This window comes from Chelonia mydas, chromosome 17 (assembly GCF_015237465.2).
Source record: "Chelonia mydas isolate rCheMyd1 chromosome 17, rCheMyd1.pri.v2, whole genome shotgun sequence".
NCBI classification, from domain to species: domain Eukaryota; kingdom Metazoa; phylum Chordata; order Testudines; family Cheloniidae; genus Chelonia; species Chelonia mydas.
The window spans coordinates 258,691-280,055 of record NC_051257.2 but is presented as its reverse complement, the minus strand read 5'-3'; the positions used below and the strand labels follow the sequence as shown (position 1 = coordinate 280,055).

The 21,365-nt window shown below is 40.6% G+C and overlaps 2 protein-coding genes and 1 long non-coding RNA gene across 19 annotated transcripts in view; 2 read left to right on the top strand and 1 right to left on the bottom strand.

Moving 5' to 3' along the window:
* INPP5K (inositol polyphosphate-5-phosphatase K) overlaps window positions 1-2,775 on the top strand; it is a 31,062-nt gene extending 28,287 nt beyond the window's left edge. For 12 of the 14 annotated variants that reach the window (XM_043530870.1, XM_037880147.2, XM_043530868.1 and 9 more), the window contains one exon: window positions 580-1,574. In XM_043530870.1, coding sequence (XP_043386805.1) covers window positions 580-678 — 99 coding nt within the window. In that variant the 3' untranslated portion in view covers window positions 679-1,574. Of the gene's footprint in view, window positions 1-579 lie in introns of all 14 variants that reach the window. The other 2 variants (XM_043530860.1, XM_037880150.2) reach the window with 1 other exon arrangement.
* On the bottom strand, window positions 1,281-21,091 carry LOC119563888. 2 transcript variants are annotated; one of them, XR_006286246.1, is made up of 4 exons: window positions 20,849-21,091; window positions 19,938-19,987; window positions 18,381-18,578; window positions 1,281-6,725 (listed from the first exon to the last, which is right to left on the bottom strand). It is a non-coding gene; the product is annotated as an uncharacterized LOC119563888 (long non-coding RNA). The 2 variants fall into 2 exon arrangements; XR_005222647.2 differs by lacking the exon at window positions 1,281-6,725 and having other exon boundaries at window positions 18,276-18,578; window positions 20,849-21,089.
* The window catches only part of MYO1C (myosin IC), a 142,031-nt gene continuing 123,586 nt past the window's right edge, over window positions 2,921-21,365 (top strand). The window contains exon 1 of one of the 3 annotated variants that reach the window (XM_043530852.1): window positions 2,921-5,736. In XM_043530852.1, the coding sequence (XP_043386787.1) occupies window positions 5,638-5,736 (99 nt within the window). In that variant the 5' untranslated portion in view covers window positions 2,921-5,637. Of the gene's footprint in view, window positions 5,737-16,072; window positions 16,267-21,365 lie in introns of those variants that run through there. The other 2 variants (XM_043530853.1, XM_043530851.1) reach the window with 2 other exon arrangements.

The following is a 21,365-nucleotide window of genomic DNA, read 5'->3' as shown; positions in this document are numbered from 1 at the left end:
AAAGTAGAGCCCTGCAAATCTGAAGATATCCACTTTATATCCATGGACTACGTTTGTGGATCAGATGCAGATACAGATTTTGTATCCATGCAGGGCTCTAGTGAAGAGGACTGCCTGAATTGGGGAATCTGCAACATTTGTGGCTTCCTGCCTATATCAGGGAGAAAACATTGCAGACTGCTTCATTTCAGCTGCATGTGAGCTAAAGATTTCCTGTGGGTTGCAACCAACCAATACAATCTGCTTTTGCCGTGTGGCTCTCAGTTGTATGTGGGCACAACATACTGTACAGGTCTGGCAAACTCAAGCAAGAATATTGTTTGGCATGCCTTTGCTTTTTTTCATGTTATATAGTCAGAGCCTTGGTGTGCAAGTTTAAAATTTTCCATACACTTTTAAATAGTTACCTCAATGAAACATTCATCACCAAATGGAATCTATTTGTATTACTTGTCTCAGTTCTGAGCAAGTCTGTGTGGGACATCTAATTCATTTAATTGTATGTTGACTGTTAAAGTAACACTGTTCCTAAATGTGTGTCAAATATAAACTTTTTAAAACATGTTCCTTTTCTTTTAGATTCAGCCAAGCAGGAGATCAGTAGACAAGGAAATGGCACAGGAAAACATCAATGGCGTAGAGAAACCTCACAGTCCTGAGCCATATGATGAGTTCTGAAGTCAGAACTTAGTGATATTGATTCAGATGTCAGAGATGCTTACCTTCCCTGTTTCTTAGCAATTATAGACCTTCCTCTGTAGGAGATGGAGTCAGGCAGTGCAAAGGGTCCCACAGGTAGGGCTGTTCAGATCATAGATTTTAAAAGCTCTGTAGAAAGTAATTTCTTGTGGAAATGACTATTTCTATTGTCGCCATAGGAGGTAACTCTCTAGTGGTCCTGCATGGAACCAGGGCTCTAATGACAGCTCCTGATCAGTGCTGGCCAACATGAGATCATAGCGGAAATCTCTATTCCAGTGATTTAATCTAAAGTAATAGCATTCTGCAGCAGCTTCCAGGACTGCTGCTTTCCTGCTTTTCGTAGGAGATATTTTAGTAACCATGCAGTTGACTTCTTTTAAGTGTTTCAGAACTTAAGTGAAATTATTTTAAAAACAAAGTTTTATTTATTAGATATACAATTATTGAGCTTATGTTAAAGTATTTTTGAATTTTGATGAATAAATGTTAGCAAATGATATCTTTGGAAGCAACCAACTGTAGGGCAACAGAAGTAATAAGAAAACAAGGTATTTGGGTCACATGGATTTTCCTTTGACTTTTGACCCCTTTTACTTTCTGCCCCACATTTCAATAATAATCTTTCTGAATAACTTTCCTGCTCGAAATGTTAAAGACAAGCATACATCCAGCAAACCAAACTTTTACTTGATTTCTGATGCCTCTTTCATTGGTAATGAAAATCATAGAGGAATTTGCCTATTACCCCCAGGAACAAGACAGACCTTTTTGTATTAGCTGGCAACTTGGAGTCGATCCAATATCATGTGGTTTCAGAAATAAATTTTTTAAATGCTGTTGCTTACCAACATTAAAATAGTTCTCAAATTGTGGTCCATGGAGCACTTATTGGCAAAGAGCTGACTGGTCACATGATGCTAACTCCTCCTTTCCAGCTGTTAAATTATATTAAAAGAAGCTTAAAAAAAAAGTGGTTTGTTATCTTATTGCAATTAATTTGCTGGGGAGGAAGGGGTGTAAAGGTTATATGAGACTTTTGGAGGCCATTCATAAACCTCCATAGACCCTTAGATTGCAGAGCCAGTAAAGGATACTTGTTGTGACTCCTTGCTACCATTCTCTGCTTTCTACATGGGTACACAACTTCAGCAACATACAAACTTGTGATAAGTAATCTGTTAATTATCTCTCAGTGTATTGAAAAAATGGCAATAGTGAAAATACAAAACTCAGATCAGGAAAAGGAGATCTAGAAACAAAAGACATTGGTGTATATATTTTTGGAGAATGGGTGGGGGAAACAGGATGGATTCCTTCCTACTCATAGTCTTGAAGCCTTGATTAGCTATCCTAGGGCTTGTCTATGCTACCACTTGTGTTAGTATAATTTATTTAAATTTATATAAAACACACCCCTGAATGATGTAAGTTTTGATGACAGACGTGCTGGTGTGGACAGTGCTATGTTGGCAAGAGAGCTTCTCCCACCAACGTAGGTTCCGTCGCTCGTGGAAGTGGCTTTATTATGTTGACGAGAGAGTTCTCCCCCGTTGGCATAGAGTGGCTACGTGAGCGATTTTTACAGCGGCGCAGTTGCATCAGTACAGCTGTGCTGCTGTAAGTTCGCTAGTGTAGACATGGCCTTTGGAGTTAGAAAGTGAATTCCCTGATAATTGAATCTGTTTTAAGGTGCTGTAGTTATGACTGGTGTATAAGATGTTCTGGGTTCAGAAGGCCTTAGCTTTAAGCTTTGGAAATAGCAGCATGTAGAATGCTCTGGTTAGCTTGTCAGAGCTTTTTGGATTAAAGACCACCTAGTTTTTGAAGTTTCTAGTTCCCATATAGTTAAATTTATGTTGTCAGGTGTCTGAACTTAATGCTTTGGCACTGGGAACTGTTCACTTGCCAACAGCAAGTGTGGGGGCAAAAGATACTGTGTACCAGCACAAGAATTAATACAGTTCTTACGTATAAAACATGAAAAATGTAATCCTGTTGATAGGCTGCTATAAAATGAGATTACGTTGTATTGTCATTTGTACCATTGTTGTGTAAAATTTGCTTTACACTAAAGAACTTTTTCAAAGTTTGTTTTCAATAGAAATACACTAAATGCCCCTACTGCGTTACAAAACTAACTGTAGTTTAAGCTCTTTTTTTCTGAATTTGAAATTGATTGTATAAATCTGTTTTCATGCTTCCCATGAGGAGGTTCATGGGGAAAAATACAAAAGACTAGGGAACTGAGTTCTTCAAATTCCTGAGCACAGCTGGTAATGGGGTGGGGACCAAAATCCAATTTCTGCTGCTCAGGACACACATTCCATTTGTAGGCATCTCTGCGGATATTTCAGAAGCTGAACACTGACGTAGGGAAGTTTACATGGCTCCCAACATCCCTGCTTCTTAACACCACGTGAGGGCTGACCATTGGTCAATTATTGGAGTTGGAAGGGCCCTTTATAAATTTAGGGCTTCACGTCACAGGACTCTGATCAAAATCACATCTGTTGTGGGCTTTTCCAACAGTAAGATCTTTATCCACTAACTACATAAGACTCGAATACCCTGGGGTCTTGGTGAGGAGCTTTGTATCATATTTATAGATTCCTTTGTCAGGCATTGTACATACAATAGCAAATTAATTCTAAATTTTGTCTGTTACCTTGATCCATAAAGGATTTTTAAAGAATATTTTGTGACCAATATCATGCAGCTTCTTGATGGAATTTAATTTTTTCCTTAAATACTAATTTACTTGTATAATATTTAGAAATGGCTTTTAAATTTACTTTTTTAATGCACTGCATGTATCAGTTTGAAGTAAGTCTTGGTGATGAAGAGTCCATTAAGTGCATTAATCACTTCTTGTATTTTAAACAATTGAAGACTGATTTTTTTTGAGGAGCTAGGGGGAATTCTCCCCTGTATTATAATTTTCACACAAGCCTTTGATAACCATTTTTGGTGTGCAGTTGGATATTTGTATTAGGAGATTATGCTGCAGTAGGGTAGTAATAAATACACTGTAAGGGATTGAATCATTCCAAACAAGGGCCCAAGGGGTGATATAATTCTCCTTTGGAGATAGTGGATTCATCTTGAAATAAAATTCTCCCTTTTGAAGGAGTTCTGTATTTAATGTCTCTCCCACTGAACTGGATCCTAAAGGGCCAGAAAGCCCTTCAGCTATAAGGGTATCTGAGTACAAAAATAATCTGAAACTTTAAAATGTTTAGAATGCTGGATATATAGAGCAAAAGCAAGAGGCGCTTGTCTGGGGTGGGTCACTTTAGTATTGAATTCCAGACGCAAGTTGTAGGCAGAAGGAAACTACTTTAATCTGGTCTTCCACATAAGGCTGAAGCGTTCTTCTATCAGAATCTTTTGAGTTAGGGGAAAGGTTTTTTTTACACAGATTAGTCTCATTGGTTTTGTAGCACTTTGAAGTTCTGGGTAAGTCAGGTCAGCAAGAAGGTCTCTGATAGTTCAACAGAAAAAGCATATACTCCATGTGGGTGGCAAGTATGTCCAAATTCAGCCCTAGTTAACCCAAGTACAGGTCCATTTACTTCATTGGACTTATCCCTAGTTATATCAGGAATACATTTGACCTGGTATGGTAGTGTCATTTGAATTTTCCTTATCCCTGAAGGAAATAGAGTAGTTTTCTGGAAACTTTTCTTCAAATATCATAAAGGGCTTACATATACTGCGCAGCTGTTTTAATGCCCTTCTAAAACTTTATAAATTAGTGAAATAGAAGTCTTAGGCTTCATCTACACTACCAACTTATGTTGCTGTAACTACATCACTCAGGGGTATGGAAAATCCACACCCCTGACCAACATAGCTATACAAACCTAACCTCAGGTGTAGATAGCGCTATGTTGACAGAAGGGCTTCTGTCAGCATAGCTACTGCTGCTGATGGGAGTAGTTCTCAGGTAGGCCTAGGTAGTGTCTTCACTAAGCATTACAGTATTTACAACTTTTAAGTGTTGACAAGGCCTAAGTAATACATTCAGTTTTGAACAGATTTCTTAACAGATGATTTTGGAACTTTGCTGATTGATGACTTTAGATCTAACTTCTGATCAGTAAGTATGAGAAGAAATGGTCCATGGAGGAGGCTTACTTTATTTACTTTTAATCACCGTTATCAGTAATGCTAGAAATTAAGTCTTTCACGCTCTGTAGACAACCTCTTGCAAACCTGGAGTGTAGCGAAGGGAAGCCTCACAAGCACGGTGCCTCCTGCTGGTCGTCTGGAAATTAGCTCTTTTTCAGCATACAGAGCGCCCTCTGTAGGCCGGTGTCTTGCCTGCTGCTGGCCCCATGTTCCTCCTTGTCCCTGGTGCCTCTTTACCTCAAAGTTCTGCCCCTGCAGTACCCCCACACTCTGGGTCTCCCCTCCTTGAGGAACCCCTAACCCTCTAGACCCACCTTGCCTCAGTGGCTACTGCCAGTCATCATCTAGCCCCTGCTCACTGGGGCAGACTGTAGTCTGTAATGGCCACTCATCATTGGCAAGGGGTTAGGACCTGCTGCCTTTGCCTATCCCCAGGCTGCACCTCTGTAGCCCCAGTACCTCTGCAGGCCTTCACCAGGGCCTGCAGCCTGGGGGTTTTCTGGGCTGGAGCTCCCCAGCTCCCTTTTCCCTAGCTCTGTTCTGCTTCAGGTATCTTGCTCTCAGGCAGCTAGCCCTTCCCACTCTAGGGCTGGAGAGAGACTCCTCTCAGCTCTAGGCTCACAGCCTTTTATAGGGCCAGCTGTGGCCTGATTGGGCTGGGCACACCTGTGGCTGCTTCCCCAATCAGGCTAGCCTTTCACAGGTGCAGCCCTCTCCAGGGCTGCTTTTAACCCCTGTTCTTCAGGAGTGGGGAAGCTGCCCCACTACATGGAGTAAAATATCTTTTAGCTAGTATGGGAGAAGATGAAAGCACATTTAAGATTTTCAGATCCTTCTGGAAACTCACACATAATAAAAAACCTGGATAATTCACAGGTCTGTGGGGAAAGACAGAATTATGAGGTAAGCAGTGTATCAGATGATGAAAATAAGGTGATGCTAACTCACAGAAATTGCAGGAATATATAGTCTGTTTTGGTATTTTGTGTATCCAAATGGCACATGGCTCATTAGTTACAAGTTTGGTTGTGTGTTGTTTTTTTTTAAAATACACTAGGTGCTTTTTTGCCTTTCTGTTTTCATAATGCCCTTGTCTTCTTGTACATGATAAATAGGAGCCCAACTGGCAGACAACATATTTCCTTACTTTTCCAAACTTTAGTCCTAATCATTTTAATCTTGTTTCATATAAAAATCTCCAACCCTGATGTCTCCTCATTCCATTCCCATTGGCTCTTTTCTATTTCTGCTATGTCTTGTTTGAGATAAGTTGGCCAACTAAACGTAGTGCAAGGTGAGGATCTAATGTCATTTCATATAATGACATTTTCTGCATTTTCACCTCCCATATTTTATGTATTGTATAACATCTTATTTTACCACTGCTGTACATTTAGCTGCCCACCATGAAACCTACCTCTGATTCCTAATGCAGAATTGATCAATGTGTACAGTAGTTTAAAGTCTACTTAATGTTGTGCCAGGATTATTTGTTGCATTCTCTTTCTGAGATTTTCAGAATTATTAAAATACTAAAAGTATTGTACATTTGGTTAGAATCCTGTTAAATTTAAAGGAAGTTGAGTGTAGATAGACCAATATGCAACATATATATTATTTGGTTAGTCTATGAAGTTTGATCGGATTTTGTTTTTATATAACAAGAAAATCTCCATAATCTCTAGGATTTTATAAAGATGTGATGTAACATGAATTACTATGTGCCTTTGTAATAAAATTATTCTTTTAATAGAACCTGGCAAGAGACTGTAAAACAGATCACTTGTACTTAATATAGTATAAGTGCATATTAGAATTGTGGATATCCTCCAATCTCTGATAACAGCGTTTCCATCTCTGCCATAAACCAGATTTGTTGAGGTCAGTTGACTCTGCAAACCAATACAATTTTCATTTTCAATTTCTAGCATTTATTAATGATCAACAAGAGAAGTAAGCCACAAGGTAGCATCACTGAGCTCATTTATTCTGCTCCTTAAATAGTCAGAAAAATTGTTTGAATGTAGAAGGGAAGTCTCTCTGATTTTGAAGTTTCAGGGGGTTTTTAAATGAGGAAAGTACTTTAGTCTGGCCTCTAATGCAGGATACAGCTGTTTTTAGAGCCAAATTGCTACAAATACCACTCCAGGACTAACATTTAGGGCCTGATTTTAAAAAAATGACCTACACTTTCATGAGTAGTATGGGTTAGAGTGGCAGTCCGGGGGCGGATTTGTGGCTTGGGAAAGGTGGAGATAGACCAGAGCACCAGAGACAAAGTCAGTCCTCACCTTCCTCTGGCTTTGAGCCCTCTGTTCTTTGTATATCAGAAATATGTCCTTTTTCTCTGGCTGGGAAACTTCTAGAAGGGAGTGGCTAGCTTAATGGAGAGTGAACATCTGGGAGTGGAGCAGGATGCACATGAGGGCAGGAAGTTGCTTTTTGCTTAGCAGTGGTCTCCAAACTTGGGCACACACTCTGTGGGGGCTAGGAGGAACGTTCGGGGGGGGCATGGTGGGGCTCAGGCCAGCCCCACAAGGGGGCAGGAAGGGAGCATCACCCTTTCCTGCTCCGCTCCCATCTCTACTTTGGCCCTGGCTCCAAGCTGTGGATCTGCTCCCGGCCCACCCCCAGACTCAGCTGCAGACCTGCCCCCCGCTGCAGCCACAGCCCCCTTGGCCATGTCCACACACACACACCCCTGGAGCTGCAGCCCTGACTTTGGGGGGGGGGGGGGGGAGAGATGGGGTAAGGGAGGGGCATAACCATGAAAAGTTAGGGGACTGTTGGCTTACAGGCTCACTGCTGGGGGAGGTAAGGTCAGTGAAGAGCAGGAGGTTCTCCTTTGGCTCAAGGAGAGGAAGAAGTTTGAATAAATGTTTGTAAAAGCACCTTGAAGATGAGTCCCTATATAAATGCTAAATTATTGGTATTAGAGAGAGAGTGGGTGGTGTCTCTTCCCTTAGTCCCCATCCGTGGTAACATTTAGACTATCTCTACATTACATTTTATGCCAGCATAGTTTGTGTCATGCAGGAGTGTGAATAAACAACCTCCTTGAGCAACGTAAATTACACTGGCATAAGCGCTAGTGTGCACAGTCCTATGCTGGTAGGAGAGCTTCTCCTGGCGATGTAGTGTCTGCCTCTTGTGAGTGGATTTTTATGCCAACGGGAGAGCTCTCTCCCATCAGCATAGAGCATTTTCACCACACGTGCTACACCTGTAGGGCTCGTAAGTGTAGACATGCTCTTAGACTTCAACAAGGAGAAATATTTTTGATGGAACTGTGTGGTTTAAAAAAAAAAAAAAAGGTTGCAGTGAGGGAATGTCCTTCCTTGAAAAACTAAATTACCAAAAGAAGCTGCTTTCATCTCAGATGACATACAGACAGACGCATTTTTATGCAACAATGTTCCAAACATGCTAGTGGCAAGCTACTCTAGTAATGTTTTGTATGTGCCGCACAGCCAAAGGGCCCTAGTTGTTTTCATATTTTTTTCTCCAGATTGCATGGTAAATATAGTTAGAATGCTAGTGACAGCTACAGTTAAGTTTGCCTAAGCCTTTCATTTATAAGCATCTGTTTTCACTCATCTTCCTGTGACTATGAACCCTCTGTCCACTGTTTTGTTTTTGCTTTGTTGGAGAAGTTTGCCAAGAGTCCTTGAAGGGCATGGGTGACTTAATGTCATGTGCCTAAAACTTAGTTTTCACTTTTCAGGTAGAACTTTTCCACGTCTGGTCACTACCCAGAATTTAATCTTCTCTAACTTTCCCAAGCAAAAACAGTTCACCTGAGTGAGTAGTAGCAAAACAAAAATTCGCTTTCCATTATAATTTTTTTTTTAATTTTTAGCAGCTCTAATACTGAATCAACTGGGATTAGAAAGATGGCAGTGAAATAGCCTTTAGTCAGAAATGCTGATCAGATGAAAACTGGTTTTGATTTGTTTGACTTATGAGAAGAGTTGAAAATTTAATTTCATGCAATCTTTGCACCCAGGGTCCAATTTTTAAACACGGTTTACTTTCTTCTAAGCAAAGGAAGGATGTATGTGGATACATGGCTTACTGAGCAATATGACATGCAGTTAAAGATCAGTCTCATTCTCTTTGTAGTAAAGAGCACATAGAAGCTCTGCTTCATTCAGTGCATACTGGCTTATGTGATAAACTATGCACTTGACATAATGTTTCATTTGCATAAGACACGTACTGAATAAGGCAAGGGCTCCACATGAATCCCTTGTTTCAGTTTTCATTGTACCTTGCAGAGGATATATGGTCCCAAAGGTGTCTAGCCAGAAAACAAAATTATGGATTTTTTTTCTTAAAAAAAACAAACAAAACCCACTTGTTGTGAATATTGTTTGCATTGTTAAGCATTCAGATTAGGAAATGCCAAAAATAATGGTTGAGCTGGGTGAAACCTTGTAATGAGTTGAGTAAAACCCATGACAATTATTAGATGTGAATTTACTCTTCAAGTAACATAACCATAAGCCCCACCTAAAAGAAAAGAGGTTTATGAACTTGCCAACGAGCTTTTGACTGAGTGTTATTTTGGGTAGAGGTGTAGGGAGGGAGGTGGAAGTGAGATCAGAAACGGGGGTCAGATAAGAACAAACTGAGGCTGTGTCTACGCTAACACTATTGTCAGTAAAACTTTTGTCAGTCGGGGGTCTGGAAAAAAAACACTCCCTGACTGACATAAGTTTCACTGATAAAAGTGCCGGTGTGGACAGTGCTGTGTCAGCAGAAGACACTCTCCTGCCAATGTAGTTACCACTGCTCGTTGGGGGTGGCTTAATTATGCCAAAGAGTGCTCTCTCCTGTTGGCATTGAGCGGCTACACAGGAGACTGCTGCTGTAAGGTCTGTAGTGTAGACAGAGCCTGAGAGAGAGAGCCTGAACAAGCAGCTCACAGCAACGTGGTTGACCCTGGAAGAAACCTGGGAAGCAGTTTTTGTGTTGTGGTGCTGGCTAAAAGAGTGCTCTTGATGTTGTGACCACAAGAAGCTGTTTCCTGCTCTTTGATTCCCTCCATGTTCAGACACAGGACTTTGTACATTCTTAGGTTTTTCTGTGATGCAGGTTTTTTTATTTACTGTCCCCAACTTCTGTTCCCAATTGGAACACATCCAGGGCCCCAAACGTTGACTACCTGTTCAGGTCGAAAAGGGGCAGCAATAAGGTTTCATGAGCAACCTCAGCTGACCCAAAAATGTGTATGGGTTTCAGAGTAGAGCTACAGGTATAAGGAAGCTTTTATGCCTTTCTTACAGTTTTTATGAGCTGCTCTTCCTCTTCCTTTTCTCCTCCCCCACACACCACCCAACAGAATGAAGGACAACAAAGTATCTGCACACCAGATAATTCTTAGAATTTTAAGACTGAGTGATCATACAGTAGGGCATAAATTGATCACTGTCTGAGGTAAGAAAACTTCCCGTTATCGTACGGCATTGCACAATAAAGTACAGTATTACTCTTGACCACTGTGGGAGACACATACCAGGCTAGATGGACATTACAACAATTCTTATATTTAATAAATACAGGAGCATTTTTAAAAGGTGGTGGTAAAATTGTTTGCATTAGAATTTATTGCATGTTAAATGTAAATTGCCACTTACTACTTCTGTCCATAAGGAGGGCAACTCTTCATGGCTCAGTGTTGTCAGTGTACTCTTTTTGTTTTCTATTAAAATAGGAAGGATTTTACCAAGGAACTTTAGCAAGCTTATCCTTATTTAGCATCCACATAGGAAATTCTAATTCTCAGCTGACTTCAGGATAAACAATGTATCTCTGGACATAGATAGTACAGCTGTGTCTAAACAGGAAATATTTCTGAGATGTATTGTGTGTTTTCTATATCCTAAAAATACACTCTGATAAGGGCTATTGTCTGCACCACCACTATTTCCTTCTCTGCTCCTGCAGCAGTGACACTCGGATGAACCTGCCCTTAATTAATTTGCTGCAGTGGAAGGGCCAGCTCAAGAAAGCTTGAATTATTATGTTTTCCTTGAGGGAGAAATTACTCTGTGGTGGCTTTTTTTGAGGCAGAGAACTGTATGACTACCAGGAATATTTCAAATCATCCTCTTGTACCCTGATGACAGATTTTCTACCTTAATGTGAATGAAATGAGGCAATTGTTTTCAGAATAACAGTATATGACGGTCACAGAAGAACTCATCACTGAGTGATTACATTGCTTTTAACACACTTGTAGCTCACACTCTAAGCGTTAACATAGAGTACTACTTCATGTTCTTGTTTCTGATTCCTCAACTTCTCATGCTCTCCAGATATCTCTCTTGGAGAAGAATGATGTCCATTGTGTTCTGTGGAAGCTAGTTATTTAGATACAGTTCATTTTACCTCTCCCTCCACATTCTTGGACCTTGCCATTTCAGGGACTCTGTACTATCTTGGGTTCCTCGGTTAGTGGTTTTCCCCATGTTTATCCCCCCCCCCCCCCCCCCGCACCCCTGTTCCTCAAATGTTCTTGTCAACTGCTGGAAATGGCCCACCTTGATTATCACTACAAAAAGCTCCCCCCCTCTCCCGCTGGTAATAGCTCACCTTAAGTGATCACTCTCTTCTATACTCTTAGGACAGATTCTTCTGCTGGGCTATCTTGGGGCCTCTCCTTCTGCCCCTCCACCCCCACGAACATGATACAGTTCTGTGGTGACCTAGAATCCTATTTTCGACATCTCCGACTCAAGGAATATTTCCAACACACCTCTGAACAACATACTAACCCACAGAGACTTTCCTACCAACACTACAAAAAGAAGGATTCTGGGTGGTCTCCCCCTGAAGGTCGAAACAACAGACTGGACTTCTACATAGAGTGCTTCCGCCGATGTGCACGGGCTGAAATTGTGGAAAAGCAGCATCACTTGCCCCTTAACCTCAGCCATGCACAATACTGCCATCCACAGCCTCAAAAACAACTCTGACATCATAATAAAAAAGGCTGACAAAGGAGGTGCTGTCATCATCATGAATAGGTCGGAATGTGAACAAGAGGCTGCTAGGCAGCTCTCCAACACCACATTTTACAAGCCATTACCCTCTGATCCCACTGAGGGTTACCAAAAGAAACTACACCATCTGCTCAAGAAACTCCCTGAAAAAGCACAAGAACAAATCTGCACAGATACACCCCTAGCACCCTGCCCAGGGGTATTATGTCTGCTACCCAAGATCCATAAACCTGGAAATCCTGGACGCCCCTTCATCTGACATTGGCACCCTGACAGCAGGATTGTCTGGCTATGTAGACTCCCTCCTCAGGCCCTACGCTACCAGCACTCCTAGCTATCTTCGAGACACCACTGACTTCCTGAGGAAACTACAATCCATCGGTGATCTTCCTGAAAACACCATCCTAGCCACTATGGATGTAGAAGCCTTTTACACCAACATTCCACACAAAGATGGACTACAAGCCATTAGGAACAGTATCCCTGATAATGTCATGGGAAAACCTGGTGGCTGAAGTTTGTGACTTTGTCCTCACCCATAACTATTTCACATTTGGGGACAATGTACACCTTCAGATCAGCGGCCTGCATGGTACCTGCATGGCCCCACAGTATGCCCATATTTTTATGGCGGACTTAGAATAACGCTTCCTCAGCTCTCGTCCCCTAATGCCCCTACTCTACTTGCACTACATTGATGACATCTTCATCATCTGGACCCATGGAAAAGAAGCCCTTGAGGAATTCCACCATGATTTCAACAATTTCCATCCCACCATCAGCCTCAGCCTGGACCAGTCCACACAAGAGATCCACTTCCTGGACACTACAGTGCTAATAAGCGATGGTCACATATAAACACCACCCTATACCAGAAACCTACTGACCACTATACTTACCTACATGCCTCCAGCTTTCATCCAGACCAGACCACACCACACGATCCATTGTCTACAGCCAAGCTCTGCGATACAACCGCATTTGCTCCAACCCCTCAGACAGAGACAAACACCTACAAGATCTCTATCAAGCATTCTTACAACTACAATACCCACTTGCTGAAGTGAAGAAACAGATTGACAGAGCCAGAAGAGTACCCAGAAGTCACCTACTACAGGACAGGCCCAACAAAGAAAGTAACAGAACGCCACTAGCCGTCACCTTCAGCTCCCAACTAAAACTTCTCCAGCACATCATCAAGGATCTACAACCTATCCTGAAGGACGACCCATCACTCTCACAGATCTTGGGAGATAGGCCAGTCCTTGCTTACAGGCAGCCCCCCAACCTGAAGCAAATACTCACCAACAACCACACAACAAAAACACTAACCCAGGAATCTATCCTTGCAACAAAGCCCATTGCCAACTGTGTCCACATATCTATTCAGGGGACACCACCATAGGGCCTAATCACATCAGCCACACTATCAGAGGCTCGTTCACCTGCACATCTACCAATGTGATATATGCCATCATGTGCCAGCAATGCACCACTGCCATGTACATTGGCCAAACTGGACAGTCTCTACATTAAAGAATAAATGGACAAAAATCAGACATCAAGAATTATAACATTCAAAAACCAGTCGGAGAACACTTCAATCTCTCTGGTCACTCGATTACAGACCTAAAAGTGGCAATTCTTCAACAAAAAAACTTCAAAAACAGACTCCAACAAGAGACTGCTGAATTGGAATTAATTTGCAAACTGGACACCATTACATTAGGCTCGAATAAAGACTGGGAGTGAATGGGTCATTACACAAAGTAAAACTATTTTCCCATGTTTATTTTCCCCCCACTGTTCCTCACACGTTCTTGTCAACTGCTGGAAATGGCCCACCTTGATTATCACTACAAAATGGTTTTTTTTCCTCTCCTGCTGGTAATAGCTCACCTTACCTGATCACACTCGTTAGTGTGTATGGTAATGCCCATTGTTTCATGTCTCTGTGTATATAAAATCTCCCCACTGTATTTTCCACTGCATGCATCCGATGAAGTGAACTGTAGCTCACGAAAGCTTATGCTCAAATAAATTTGTTAGTCTGTAAGGTGCCACAAGTACTCCTTTTCTTTTTGCAGATACAGACTAACACGGCTGCTACTCTGAAATCTGTAGGTTTTGTCTGTCCAGAAGCCTCAGTTTAAAAACAAAACAAAAAAACCATTTACATTGATTGTAACGGAGTCCTGCCTTCTTTCTACCACAAGGGCTATTACAACTAAATGTCAAGATAATATATATAGTCAAACCAGAAAACAGAGGAAAAGGCAGGAAAACTGGTTTAGGGAAACTTGGCTCCTCTCTCTAGCTTGTATGCTACTTGAGGAAAACATTGAAGTCATAGAGGAAATCTCAGACATGGAGATAAAAACTGGGGATAGAAGCAAAGAGGGGAAGGAAACAGAGGGAGATGCCGGAAGAATAAAAATATGAAGTCGCAAGGAAATTTCTCAAAAAAAGAGACCGAATCCACAAGAAGAAAAATTTAAGATAACTTTGTCAGCCATGCCTCTGACCTGAAATTGACTGTCTGCATCTATTTGTGATAGAGAATGTAATCAATGTAAGCTCAACAGCTTGTCTCTCTCACCAACAGAAGTTGGTTCAATGAAAGATATTACCTCATCCACCTTGACTCTTTAATACCCTGGGACTGACATGGCTACAACAGTGCATGCATCTGACTGTCAATCCCACACAAGTAGTGGTGGAGACTTCAGTGTGGTAAACAATTGCTTTGCTACAACCTTGGCTTCTCCTTTAAGATCTAATGCATGGCCTCCCCTTTCTCCTCTGTTTGACATTTTACCTTTTTTATGAGTCTCTCTTCTTGCCTATTTGTTCAGTCCTCTTCTAGCTTTTTCACTTTCCTCTTCTGTTTTTCTGTTTACCCTTTCTTGTTTGCTACTGAGATCCAGAAGTTTTATGCATATAATTGAAATTATTCCTTTGAAGAAGATCTGAGAAACAAATTATATTTCACTTGCAAAGATATGAATACTTAAGTACCTAGATAGGAAGGATAGATTAGATACTGCTTTATAGTTTTGGGAATAGGACAGTTCCCAGCTGGAGAAATGATGAAGCACTGATTTTTATCCTAGGAAATAGCTCTGGAAAAGGAACCAATAATTTCTATCCTTTGAAACAACCTTGAAGGTAGAATGAAAAATGCATGACCAGGGAAATGCCTCTTGGCCTAGAACAATCTTTCCTGTCACTTAATACCTAAGGACAGAATAATAATTCCAAGGGCAAGAAATACCAATGCAAGCAACAAACTATTTGTTCTCAGACCTGCGAAGGAATGATCATCTGTGCCATTCTTTTCTTGTTAATCCTTTCACTTGTGGGTGACATTTAAGGTGCTATATATTTATAAATGTTTTAGGATTCAAGTATTCTCAGTAGCAAGCCTCCTCATCTGGAATTACCTTCCTCTGGAAACAAGTGTCTGAGCTTAAATATGGCTATTGAGGGAGTGGATACATCTACCACAGCAGGTTTTGAAATATCCAGCGTTTAGCCTATTGGTTGGTATTTTTTTCTTTGGTCTGTTCAGGATATCTGTTTAGAGGCTTTAAGGGTGAGGGGTCATTTGCAGTGTTTCTAAACATTGTCCCCAAAATAGGGAGTAAAGTACAGCCAGGTGCAACACTGATAGATGTCTCAAAGGTATATATGGTGGTTCCAACAGTTTTACCTTGTACTTAGAGTAAGAAATGCTGTGGGGTAACTTTTTTTCTCTCTCTTTAATGGTGACTGCTATGTTTGATTTTGTCAGAACTAGTTAACTATGAAGCGCTTAATTACAATTTAGTTCTATAGTAATTTGAAGGACTTGCTGGAGTTACAGTGGGAATAGTTGGTATTTTCCGTTGCACCATCTCTTTAAATCCAACATCTCACAGTCCAACACAGAGAATCTTTCCTGCATAAAATCTCAGGGCAGCGCTTACAAAGTCTACTGCACAGTACTTTTGTGCCAATAACTGTCAAATTCCAGCCATAGCAACCTGCCTTTTCTATGTCCTCCGGGTCTGAAATGGAACATCTAGAGTTAACAGCAACAAGCAAGGACATAAATTAACGATTCCTGGAACTGTCTTGACTCACTGTAACAATCCAGAATGTAGTGGAAACAAGTGCTTGAACTTAATTGTAGTTTGAGCTCACACCTACGTTTAGTTTAAATACAAGGATTCAGCTCTTCCGCTCACAGTAGGACTTCTGGACCAAAGAATCCACTCAGTCTGTTGTTTCATAGAATACTGTTGCTGTTCCTTGATGTCGGCACCCTCCTCTAAAGGACAGAGAAATCTACTAACTTAGTTCTGGAAAGATGGAACTGCAAATTGAGTACATTCCCACAGGAGAAATCATCCGTGTGGTCAGTCAGAATGGAGAGTGCAAGACTGTAAGCCTGTGTTTCTTACTGTTCTCTTTTCACTTCTTGCTTTGGAGTTAGTTATTTTCAAAATGAGCAATCTAGTCTCCATTGTTCTGAGTTCAGAAGAAAAGTTAATGTGAGAAGGCTAACGAGGCTACTGCAAAGACTCCTAATTAGAATGATTGTGACCATCCTTTAAATAGAAATTTTCGAACTCAGCAGTGATATACTTCACCTCAGTGAAAAGAAGAGTCAGTGATTGAGAATTAAGGAAACGGCAGAAGTGTTCAAAACAGTGTTGTATGAGTACACCACACTTAGAATAATTTGTAATTGGTATGGCCCAGGAGCACTTAGTTGGTGCATCAGAATTTGGGAAAGGATTTATAAAATAACTGAAGGGAAGAAAACCAGTTTAAAAAGAATACTGTCCAGCCTCTTAGATATTCATTGCCCATCTTGACACTGGGTTCATGTCAGAAATTTAATCCAAAGATTAGTAAATACTAAAGAGTGGAAAATAGGGATAGAACAATGTATCAAGAAAAATAAGATGAAAAATGTCAGCATCTTGTAGAACTGGGTTTCCAATCTAGTTACCTCATGACCACTTTATTGAATTATGTTTTGAATCCTGTGTGTATGTGCATTGCTAATGGACAGTCAGTGCTGGGTGGGTTTTTACCTATAGCTCAACACACAAGTAGAGTTAAATGTTCCTGAGAGCATCACTGTGCATTGTTTTTAAAAAAGCTACAAAATATATTCTCTCTCTCTCTCACTCACTCTCTCTTCAGGCTTCCACGTGAACAGAACATCTGTGTTGTATTTAGACTGTACTCAAAGTATTCAATTTTCTAATATCTGTGTAAATTTCACAGAAAGGATCTAAAATAAAATAGGCAGTTCAGAAAGGTTAAAGCCTACAGCATATTTTTATCTGGATTTTTGAAGGTCAAGTAACAAATTGTTGTTTTTCCTTTTACTGTCAAGGTACGCCCTGAGTAGGAAATTGCAGTTGTCAGTTCTGCTGGATTAAGAATACACTGCAACTAGTTATAAGGTGTTTTTCTTTCAAGTGAATAAATCTCGCTTCTAAAAGAAATTGACATTTCATTCCTTCACATTTCTGTATTATTTTTTGTTTGTACATGCTAGAGCTACTCACGACACAATTGTGAAAGATTTGAATTATTTCTATAGTCATTTAAGCCATACCTAAGTCATACCTAAACGCAGCTATGTACATATGTCCCTGTCTGTCTATTTTAGGTGCTTCTATGGCTCCCATTACCATAGTATCTGAGTGCCTTATGAGGATAAATACATTAAAGATTTTAGCAACCCTGTAGGTAGGGAACTACCAAAGAGGATGGAGCTAGACTGTTCTCAATGGTGGCAGATGACAGAACAAGAAGCAATGGTCTCAAGTTGTAGTGAGGGAGGTCTAGGTTGGATATATTAGGAAAAACTATTTCACTAGGAGGGTGGTGAAACACTGGAATGGGTTACCTAGGGAGGTGGTGGAATCTCCATCATTAGAGGTTTTTAAGGCTCAGCTTGACAAAGCCCTGACTGGGATGATTTAGTTGGTGTTGGCCCTGCTTTGAGCAGGGGGTTGGACTAGATGACCTCCTGAGGTCTCTTCCAACCCTTATCTTCTATGATTCTATACTGTTATCCCCATTTTACAGAGATGAAATTGAGGCACAAAGAGGCTAAGTGACTTGCCCAAGGTAACACAGGAACCCTTTGGTGGAGCAGAGATCTGAACCTGTCTCTCATATCCCCAGGCTAATGCCCTGACCACTGGACCATCCTTTCTGTCTTAATACCTCTCTGTATGCAGTAATATGTAAAAATAACTTTCCATTTCCCTACATGTAGTAATCAAACTTTATTTTACCCAGGCCTTCATTTTACTCTAAATTTATGTGATTGGTGTTGCATTTATTAAATATCTTTGCAATACTGATTGCACAAGTGCTTTGTGCTAAGCTATTGCATGCTGAAGCAAGCATAGTCTGTTACTCCAGTTTCCTTTCAATACCATTTTACTAAGCAATTTAAAACTTCCATATGAAAACTGGTGAGCATAACTGCCTTACAGATTGCATAAACATTCATTAAGTAAAACTTACCTGACCCCCCATAAGAAATCCTATACCTCTGGCTTGCCAGAAGGTCATGCTGTAGACACCATTAGTCTTTCCCATCCTCCTTTTAAATGGCCTGCAAGTTGCATTACTATCTGTGTGGCAGCAGAGGACATTGGCTGGATTGGATGGTCTCTCCCAAAGAGAACTGTTCACTCAGGCCTTAGCCTGAATGATAGGTACCTGGGAGAGGATACAAAAGAAAAACTGTTAGTTCCACTACTTAAAAAAAGTTTAAAATATTCATTAAAACTGCATAAAACAATAATGTGCTAACTTGAGAACAGCACCTGTTATGGAGAAACTTTTGTGCCAGGCACTACAGAGTAGGTGCCTCAGCAATCTTGTACAGCAATGGTTGAAGGGGGTGCTGTGAGTGGACATGTTGTTTTCTACAAAACCCAGACTTGTTAGTGTGGCTGTGCTGAACGGTTATGGAATAAAATGGTTCTCACAGTGTTTAGCTTCACTATTTCACCATGAAATGATGCAGGCTGCTAGTTGATAGGTTTATAGAGTTTCTTGTAGCGTCTTCACTGGCCTGCAGTCAGCTCTGCTTCCTTACCTTTCCCCTAGTACCTGTACATGGAGAAAGTGAAGCTGAGCTGGAGTTAACTTATTGCTTGCTAGTGACCAGGTAGGGCCTTTACACCCTGTCTCACAATCTGGCTGGTTGGTTGGTTGATGTGAAATTCGTTGGTTGATGTCATTCTTGCTGGCAGTTGCAGTAGAGAGGCCAAAGATTCTGTTATCATGGTGACTGAACTTGTTTCTCAGTAAGAGAGTTGGAGGTCCTTCCATAATAAGGATGAGGCCTATTGGCAGACAGTGTGGATCAACTTGGACCAGCGCTGTACTGGTTCTGTGATTATTCTCTATGGTTGTCTAACACTTTCACCATTACAAAATATACATAAGCATTTAAAAAGAATTACAAAAGAAAACACAAATATGGGGTGTGGTAGGTCCTACATGTAAACAAATCTGATAATGTAAGTACTCAGTTTTGTTGTCTTGGTTTTCTTGTCTACGTTATTTTGCTTCCCTTGAATTTTTAGTTGGAGATGAAATAATCAATTTAGAAATATGTAGGAGACTCACTATCTGAAAGCTGGTGAAGATATGATTTCTGTTTTTGTGGTATAAGAGTTTTTTGGAGAACACGCTCTTACAAGGGTATTCAGCATTTAAAAGCATTCTGGAAAATCTGTTATTGGTGTTAAAGACCAGGGATTGAGAGAATCATGAAGACTTTGTTGTTGGGGTATGAGAATCTGCCTTCATTATGGATTGGGAATCTGTTCTCATTGTTTGGGAATACAGGTGTGGATGGTATGGGAAACATGCTCTCATTGTGAGGTAAGAGAAGAGGGATTTAGTGTGCTATGAAGAACCTGTCCTTAGTCTTAAGTAATAAAAAGATACATACTAATTCATTTATTTGTCATTGTTCTGTCTCTTCATCATACAAAACAAGATTTGTGACAACACATTTATAGCTCTATCCACAAAGAAACAAAAGCAAAATAGATTTCCACTCACATGAGCTGTGTTGTAAGGCTCTCTTTCTCCTCAGTCGTTCAAAAAAAACCCTGAAATCACAAGAATGAGATACGTGTGTAGACGATGCCTAGCAAAATAGGGTCCTGGACCGCGACTAGGGCTCCTAATGCTATGATGATACAAATATAAATAATATATTAGGGAATGGGAGTAGGATGAATACAACAAACGCAATTACTTGTATGTAGTTCCTTGTCTTATGTCCCTTCATTCCCCATCCCTATAAAACAAGATTCCATATCGAAGGGAGAAATGGCAAGTAATGAAAAATTGAAGTGGCCTTTCCTTGAATGGCAGCCTGGAGATATGCAACTAAAATCAACCTTGGAGGAGAACTATAGGGCAAACCAGGAATGAATAAAAAAGGACGAGATGAGAACCAGGGAGCCACACACAGAAATTGTCATCACCTGACCCTAAAGGGTGGAAATTTGTGTGCGCCAACAATTGAGGAAGAGGCTCATTTTTTTAGAACACATGGAATTGCAGTTTAAGACTTGTTTCAGAGTAACAGCCGTGTTAGTCTGTATTCGCAAAAAGAAAAGGAGTACTTGTGGCACCTTAGAGACTAACCAGTTTATTTGAGCATAAGCTTTCGTGAGCTACAGCTCACTTCATCAGGGTTGGAAGCAGATCTTCACTCTAGTCTCCATCATAAACAATTCCTACTGTTTTTAAGGAAGAAATACAGATCCTTCTGAACTAAAGTTATGTACTTAGCTAGAAGAGAAAAGGAAAGCCTTTAGACTAAAGATCCTAAATCTCTAAGACTTTTAAATGGCAAAAGAAATAGTTCTATAACAAAATAGATGAAAATTTACCTGCCAAGATCTGAACTAACTTTCAGCCCCTGGTTTGTTTACAATTTTTAAAAGAGAATGTCTATTTACCTTTTTAAAAGAAGGTCCAACTTGCCAACAAGGTGCCACTTCTGTTAGAGTGAAGGATTTAATCCTGCATGGTGTGCACAAGTAGTTGATGCTGCCTCCAGCATGTGGTATAGTGAGGTCAGGACATGGGGAGCATAATGCTATTTTTGACACAGGATGGGATGCAGTGATGTCGCCTCTGACAAGTGACACAGCACAGTGCTGTCTGTCTCTCACAAAACTCTGTGCTCTCTTCCAGGTTACTTATATGCACGGAACATTATTATTATAGAGTGAGAACTGAATTTCAGCACTGTAGTGACTGATCTGGTAAGAAGAAAAGGAGTACTTGTGGCACCTTAGAGACTAACCAGTTTATTTGAGCATGAGCTTTCGTGAGCTACAGCTCACGAAAGCTCATGCTCAAATAAACTGGTTAGTCTCTAAGGTGCCACAAGTACTCCTTTTCTTTTTACGAATACAGACTAACACGGCTGTTACTCTGAAACCTGTGATCTGGTAAGGTTATTCCAATTCA